Source organism: Capsicum annuum, chromosome 1 (assembly GCF_002878395.1).
Source record: "Capsicum annuum cultivar UCD-10X-F1 chromosome 1, UCD10Xv1.1, whole genome shotgun sequence".
Taxonomy (NCBI): domain Eukaryota; kingdom Viridiplantae; phylum Streptophyta; class Magnoliopsida; order Solanales; family Solanaceae; genus Capsicum; species Capsicum annuum.
In genome coordinates this window covers 6,012,874-6,021,576 of record NC_061111.1, presented here as the reverse complement: position 1 = coordinate 6,021,576, position 8,703 = coordinate 6,012,874, and the positions used below count along the sequence as shown (strand labels likewise).

Below are 8,703 nucleotides of genomic sequence, written 5' to 3'. Positions count from 1 at the left end.
ATTCTAGACTTCCAGCTAATTTGAAATCACATTTAATAAAACGATTTTTAACTAAAAACTCCTTAAATTTCAAACTTGAATTATTTATTTATTTCACCACAATATTTGATGCTATTATGTGTGTTTAGTTGGTAAGGAGAAAGGGAAAGAAAGCCACCCTCAACAAATTGTGAAAAATAGAGGAACGTAACAATTAGGGAAGACCCAATGAAATATCCAAAAGGAGTAACACAAATTATGATTGATTTGAGATTGCATGTCCATATATTCAATTTTGTCCAACTAACTACATAAATATCTTGTGATGGCCAAACAAATTACATCTTCATTCAAATCATTTAGGTATTTCCACACTAAAGTCCTTACTTTAATTCTTTATATTTTGAAAAAGCGGGACAAAGGAAAAAAATCACTAAAATAAGAAATCTTATTCTATTGGTTAGTCGGACTCACAATCTTAGGATTTAAAGTGATATATGTTTAGCATCCGAGTAACTCCTTCTTATCCAAATTAAAGTATCAGGAATTTGAATACAACAACCGTCATCTATGATAGATTTCCCTCTTTTCCTACTTATGAAAAAAAAAAAAAAAAAGATAAATTTTAAAACACAACCGTTAAGGACCGAAGATGACAGATATGCCTATAGACTCGATATTATTTATTTATCATTTCTGCGTTGGATTATTTTCATTTTCTAGCCCATTTTAGGTTAGTTTTTGGAAACAAAAAATTGTTGGCATCAGTTTAGTAGGATAAATTCGCATCTAAAAGTAAAAAGCGAAAGGGGTTATAATTTTTTTCAGATAAATTAGTTCATGAGACTAACTGGAACATAATTTAAATAGTAACCTCAGAATGGTTGTTTTTGCAAATCTATTTGCCAGGCCCATTGACCAACCTATCAAGATGTAGAAGATGAGCCCAGCTATTGTGTAGGGAGATCAGCTCAGTTAAACAATGTATTGGGCCCTATCTGGCATATTAATGGGCCTTAGATTTTAGAAGAGAAAGGACTGTGACAAACATCATTTAACTCATAATCACAGAAAAAAAAAAAAATCAAGTCATAATTATCTTGCGTGGCGAATATTTAAATTAATTACCAGACGCAGCTAAGATTTCATTTCTTTTGTATTTGTATATTTTGTCCCACGTGCATCTCATTGGAACATATATTAAACATTTCTGATCTGAGTGTATTTTTTTTGACTAAGAATAATACTCTTTTCCTAGCTTTTTCGTATTTATTACTTATCAAAATCCTTATTCCACCCTCCAAAAATCTCTGTAATTTTGTGTAAAATCTTTTTCCTTCATCAACAATGAGCTATTCGTCATCCATTTTTCTCAACAACTGTTTTCCTTCTCTTTCGGGTTCGGGTTCGGGTTCGACCCGACTTCACCATTCCTTCACCAATGCAAAATTCCCCTTCATCGCCGGCAGGGCTAGCCTTAGTATGGAAGCGCAGACAGTGGATTTGAGCAAAGAGGTAATAATGGAGGAATTTAATAAGTATTTTGTGGGTACCTATGCTAGGGCACCATTGGTATTGTCCAGTGGCAAAGGATGTAAATTGTATGACATGGAAGGGCGAGAGTATTTGGATTTGACTTCTGGTATTGCTGTGAATGCACTTGGACATGGTGATCCTGATTGGATTAATGCTGTTACTCAACAAGCTAATGTGTTAACTCATGTTAGCAATGTTTACTATTCTCTCCCTCAGGTCAGCTCTCATTTGCATCTTTTTAAGTATTATTTATGAATTTAATTTGGAATTTAGGGATTAAAAAAGTGATCTTTTTTTAATAAAAGTTTTGTTGCATTTTGTTTTGATGGTTGTTATGGGTCGTTTCATAATGTATCCTATTGTATTGTACGGGATGTTTTGATGGATAGAGTTACCTTGTACCTGTTGCCTGTGTTTTGATGGATAGAATTACCGAGTACCTATTGCTGGTGTGAGGTGACGGGTATTTGTGGAATTAGTCGAGGTGGGCGAAAGCTTGCCCGCCCCGACACCATGATTATTGGGGAAAAAGTTTAATTTGTAATTATAGTGCACATGGATTTAAAAAAGTGACTTTTTTCTTTTTGAAGTTACTTCACATTTTGTTTGGATGGTTGTTACATATCTTTTCATAATGTATCATATTGTGCTGTTTTGTTTTGATGGATACAGTGTTTGGATAGATTGTATCATTTAGTGTCGATACATAATGTCACACATGAGCACTTTGAAGGGCAAACCTATAAGAAATATGATACAGGGTAGAGCTACTATAAAAAGGTATGTTAAAGGATAAAATAGGATTATTAGATAGTAAGCAAAGATAAAATGAGAAGAAAAAACAGGCAGATAAAAAGGGAATGTTATATGAAGTTTCTTTATACTTTGTTTGGATGGTTGTTATATCTTGTCTCATAAATGTATTGTATTGTCTTGATGAATACAATATTTGGATAGATTGTATCGTTTCCTGTCGTCACATAATGTCTCTCATGAGCAATTTGAAAGGTAAACTTATAAGAAAAGCAGGGTACATGGTAGCACTATTATAAAAGGTAAGGTAAAGGATAAAATCCTATTATTAGATGATAAGCAAAGATAAAATTAGAAGAAAAGGTAAGGTATGACGTGGTCACACTAAATCGATTGTTATATAAAATGGGACTTGTAGTCATTGCGTAATGATGGATTTGATTATAAGGTACAATATAATATAAGTAACATTCAAAATCAACATTGTATTTTAACTAACAATACAATAGGAGCATGATACACGGTTTCCCTTCTCTTTTTCTTTTTGGAATTTTATAGTGCATAAGGATAAAAAGAAGAATCTTTTACAGCTTTTTACGGGTAATTTTTGGAAGGAAGCATGATAAAATAGAGCGGGATGGATCTAAATGATCATGTAGGAGCCTACTAGTTTGGGATTGAGGTGTAGTGGAAATTGTTGCTGTTTAGGCTTCATAAATAGTTGGAATGAGGGCAGGGACTATTACCCAATTCTATTGTGTTCAAGTTTTGTAGTTCTTGTCTATGTTGCTCGGACTCTTCAAAAATGTCAACGGGTGCGTGTTGGATTCTCCAAATGTAGTGTATTTTGAGAGAACCCGATATGGGTGCGGCAATGAAAGTGAAGAGCTGCAACTTAGGTTCGTTTTAGAATATGCGTTCTTTGAATAGAGTCAAAGTATATATGGTTCCGGATTGAAAAGAACTAGCAGTATCTTGTTGTGGATTCATTTTGTGCAACTGAATGGTATGAAGTGGTTATTGGAACTTACTAGGGTTATTGGAACTTACTAGCAGCGTGTAAGTTTCTTCTTTTCTGGATTTTTTTGGGAGATGTTGGCAAGAGGGGTCTTAGTCAGGGGCGGAGCCAGAGAAGAAGTTACGGGTTCGGCAGAATTAAGTAGCTTTAGTTAAAACCTTATATTTTTGTTACAGAATTAACTATATATGTAAATATAATTTATCAAAAATCCAGTGTGAGCTAATTTTTTAGAGTGCACAACCCACCCATAAACTCAAAATTCTGGCTCCGCCAACGTGTTTTTTCTTCTATGTCTATAACTTGATATATCAACCTAATTACTTTCTTAGCTTGTAACTCTATATATGATTAGATATTATGCCTTCACGGAGCATCTTCTCTCCTCCATCTGTAAAAGGATCTTTGTATAAACACTAACATAGTGTTCTATTATTTTCTACAGTTGGAGCTTGCAAAACGCCTTGTTGCTAGTTCTTTTGCAGACCGTGTTTTCTTTTCAAACTCTGGAACAGAAGCAAATGAAGCTGCAATTAAATTTGCAAGGAAGTTTCAGAAATTCTCGCATCCAGATGAGAAGCAACCTCCCGTGGAGTTTATTGCCTTCTCCAATTGTTTCCATGGGAGGACCATGGGTGCTGTTGCTTTGACAAGCAAAGAACAGTACAGGTCACCTTTTGAACCTGTAATGCCAGGAGTTACTTTCCTGGAGTATGGCAATGTTCAAGCAGCAAAAGAACTAATTCAGAGTGGTAAAATAGCTGCTGTATTTGTCGAACCAATCCAAGGTGAAGGTGGCATATACAGTGCAACAAAAGATTTTTTACAATCACTGAGGACTGCCTGTGATAGTGCAGGTTCTCTTCTTGTCTTTGATGAGGTAAGAAACTTTTTAGATTACAATGCTACCACTTTAGCACATTAAGCTTATGTCTCATATGACAAACATGATTGACCCTGATATTGATAAAAATTAAAATTACATAAACATACAAGCAGTTATCTTGACCAATAGCGTATGCCTTTATAAAGTAGTAATACATTGTATTATTTTCTTAAGGTAATTCATCAAAAGAAAACATATGAAAAAGTTTGCCAGAAGTTTTGCATAGTGAAATGGATAGAAAAGTTCAGGATTTTGCACGTAGGGGTCATTGGTTGAGATATAAGTTATTCAGGGATTGTGCTGATTAACATTATTTCAGTAATGAATAGTGGTTCCCATTTATTTCATAAGGAAAAAGCTTACTGCCCTTGTTGTTTTACGTATACTCAATCCACCATATGCTGGTATATAGGATTAAGGTTCTCTATGCTCATTCGCTAAGAGCATATGTTGCCTAAGATTGGTTTATATTTAGTGTAGATAAATAGCTAATTGAAGAAATATGAATGCCATCTACTTGTAAAAAAAGTTAGAAATTATAAATGTCATTTCAAAGTTTAGTTTGATGATCAACTTCTTGGGTCGTTAACGTTCTCCAAATTATAAATTATTTCAAAAGTTTAGTTTTGATGATTGACTTCTTGGGTCGTTAGCGCTCTCCTTCCTACTGTAACAATGATCATTCTTGAATTAATTTGAATGGAATGTTTCGATGACAACACTATACTGAAGCTTCTACTTGTATTTTCTTTTATTAGGTTCAATGCGGCCTAGGAAGAACTGGTCATCTCTGGGCGCACGAAGCTTATGACATATACCCAGATATAATGACTCTTGCAAAGCCTCTTGCTGGAGGTCTACCTATTGGGGCAGTGTTAGTAACTGAAAGAGTTGCTGCTGCCATCAATTATGGGGATCACGGTAGCACCTTTGCCGGCGGTCCTCTTGTTTGCAATGCTGCAGTTGCTGTGCTGGACAAGATCTCCAAACCAGGTTTCCTTGCCAGTGTCACAAAGAAAGGTCAATATTTCAGGGAATTGCTTGTCAAGAAATTAGGAGGGAACTCGCATGTGAGAGAAGTACGAGGTGTGGGGCTTATTATTGGGGTCGACCTCGATGTACCAGCATCTCCGCTGGTTGAGGCATGTCAACAATCTGGCCTTCTTGTATTGACGGCAGGAAAAGGAAACGTTGTGAGGCTTGTACCACCATTGACCATCACAGAGCAAGAATTGGACCATGCAGCCGAGATCTTGTTCAATTGTTTGCCTGTACTAGATAAGTCCGCCAATAACTAGGGTTAAATGAAGGTTTCTTGCATTTCACTTCTATGGGGAGCTTCACAGGATCGTGCTGATGGAGATCACTTTCATGTTGTATTTGTATTTGATATTAAAGGTATCGTCTTCTATGAAGCTCATGTTGTACCTGATTGTGTCATTCTGTTGGCTGATAAAGATTCATTTAGGAGCAAACTGGTTATCAGAAATACAGTTGATCTCCTTTACACTTTTCCTGTCGAAGTGAACGGTCAGTTTTTTAAGTTTTAGATGTATCGTCAATTTCCACCAAGCTGAATCAAGCTGATTGATGGTATCCCCTGTAATAAAATTTATATCCAGTTTTCGGAAGAGGCAATGGCGTGCAGTGCCATGTATGTAATCTTGTGTGGTTTATTAACATAAGTTCTTGTCGTGAAAAGAGGCAAGTTAGTTATTACTATTAAGATTTACTCTTCTTGCCCTCGATGACAATGGAAAAGTATCCACAATAAGAGAGTGTTGCAAAGTTGTGGACGCTATATTACTGCTAACATTTTAGCCTGAGTATGTAACAATTTGAAGCCATCTCAAAAGAAATAAAGAGGGTGTGTTTGGTATGATGGAAAATATTTAAAATATTTTATGGTGTTTGGTTGGTGAGTAGAAAATATTTTATTTTCTAGCCTTTGATTGGGGAGTGAAAAAATATTTTTTAGAAAATACTACTAATTGTTAACTAGTATATTAGTGTTTCTAGCAACTCACTCAACAATTTGTAATAACTAATTTAAGCATAACAAATAATATCAATATTGAATAATAAAATATTACAATCACTAAATTTAAACAACTATTAATCAGCAAATATAGGAAATACTTTTCAACATTTTGTCAGACAATCTCAAGATACTTAAATCAATAGAAATATATTTAACCTCGTGAACAAGTTACGTCGATGACAAAATGAAATATGCAATTAGCAAAAGCAACATAGGGAAGTCTTCTTCTATGCATATGAAAATAACAATACATCCAATGAATATTGAGAAATGAAAAAAATTCGGACTTCACTATTTTTTATTTCAAGCAATGAAAAATTGAAGCAAAGCATAGTGAAAAATATTTCTGAGTAATGTAAATTTTTGAGAAATGTGAATTTTTTGAGTCATCTGAATATGAGTATTGTTGGGGTGGAGAAGAGGGGTGAGAATGGAGGCATAAGTCACGTTAGTTATTTTTCGGAAAATAACTTTCCTTGGTCCATGAGGAAAGTCATTTTCCCTCAAATAAAAGAAAATAAGTTATCTTAAAAAAATATTTTCCCAATATTTACTACAACCAAACAAGAAAAAATAAGAAGCATTTTCCATCGTACCAAAAGTTCACCTATATAAAAAAGAAAGGGAAAAGACTCAAATATGCCACTGAACTATCAGAAATGGATCATTTATGCCATCCGTTAAAAGTTGGGCTCATTTATGCCATCATCATTACAAAACTGGCTCATCCATGCCATTACTTTTTAACAGCCGATTTTGAAAAACAACTTTGCCACGTGGCAGCTTATTAGAGGGTTACATCATTTTTTCTTTTATTTTTTTAAAAAATTAATTTTCTTTTTAATTTTTTTTTTTGATCCATAATAATAATCCATCCAATTTTTTGATCCATTAAAAATTAATTTGATCTATGCTTTTAAAATTTGATTAATTTTTTATGATCAAACAAATATTTAAAGATTTTTTTTTTAAATCTACTTCTAAAATTTATAACCAAACGCTATTCTAATTAAGCATATAGTTGTCTTAGCATACATGAAATATTTTGTAAGCCGAATGTAAGTAACTTTTTATTTTTTTATTTTTTTATTAAGCGTAGAATGACATCATTAGCATCAGGGGCGGCTCAAGCAAATTTATGGCCTAAGGCAAAAATCAAACGGAGGCCTTGCATTTTATTTTTTTTATATAAAATTTTTCTTTTTCTCTAAATAGTATTTAATATATTTCTTAAAATTTGTAATTTATTAGTACTAAACAAAAATAGGCCCCTCAAATTTTGGGGTCTTAGGTGGCCGCTTTTTCTCCTAAAGGGTTGAGCCACCCCTAATCAACATTCAATATTTATACGTAACACTTTATGCATCATTATTTATTATTGCAAAAACAGGAAGACGACAACATGCCGACATATATAGTATACGTAGAGTTGGCAAAATGAGAAGCTAACTATTAATAATATAATAATAATATTTGATATTTATATATCCCTTCAGTTTCAACTGAAAAATGACAAAAGTTTTAGTTAACGTGAATCTTTAAAAAATAAATAAAAATAAAGTGATAAAAAGCGTGGAGTGTATACTCTCTCCGTTTCCTTTTAGTTAATCGCCCGTCAATTAAAATAGCTATTTTATTATAATATATTTATTAAATGATGTTTACTATTGTATTTGAAATTAATTTGAAAAAAAAATTAATTAATATTAAAGGTAAAATATGAAAACAATCTTAATATGTCAAAAATGACAAAAAAACGAATCGAACGAGAATGTTTTAAGAATATATTCATGAAAAGTTAATCAAATTTTAAAAGTATAGATCAAACTAATTTTCAATGGATCAAAAAGTTGTGTGGATTTTCTTATTTTTTTCAAATTTTAAAAAAATTAAAATAAAAAATAAAAAATGACGTGACCCTCTAATAAACTGCCACGTGGCAAGACTGTTTTAAAAATCATCTGTTAAAAAGTAATGACATGGATGAGCCGATTTTATAATGGCGATGACATGAATGAACCCAACTTTTAACGAATGACATAAATAAATCATTTGTGATAGTTCAGTAGCATATTTGAGTTTTTCCTCGAAAAGAAATATTCAAATGACCTCTTAAATGTTGACTTAAATGTTTCCCCTAAATCAACCTCTTCTAGAATCACTCACTTTCAATCACAAGAAGAACTCCGTTTCAAATTTTTTAATTTAATTTTTTATTTTATTTATTTTTTTCATTAATTAAGAATGGATAAATTAATTTTTTTTGTAAAAATCATATTTAATAGGAGTATTATAATAATTATTTTTTTTAATTAATGTGTCATCTTAATTTGGATAATTTGGGAGGAATGGATGAGTAGTTAAAAAAAATTGCTTGTAAAAAGCATAGGGATGTAGAAGAGTCAACAGTAACAGATATCTGAAATGGAGAGCCTTTTCCTTCTTCCATTTTTCCTCTTACCCTTAATCTTTTTTCTCATCATCAAAGTA

The 8,703-nt window shown here is 32.7% G+C and overlaps 1 protein-coding gene across 1 annotated transcript; it reads left to right on the top strand.

The window, feature by feature from the left end:
- Positions 1–1,065: 1,065 nt before the first annotated feature.
- Positions 1,066–5,894, top strand: LOC107865960 (acetylornithine aminotransferase, mitochondrial). The gene is made up of 3 exons (XM_016712147.2): positions 1,066–1,731; positions 3,732–4,166; positions 4,931–5,894. The coding sequence occupies exons 1-3, from the start codon at positions 1,327–1,329 to the stop codon at positions 5,468–5,470; spliced, it is 1,380 nt and encodes a 459-aa protein (XP_016567633.2). The 5' UTR covers positions 1,066–1,326; the 3' UTR covers positions 5,471–5,894.
- The last annotated feature ends 2,809 nt before the right edge of the window (positions 5,895–8,703 follow it).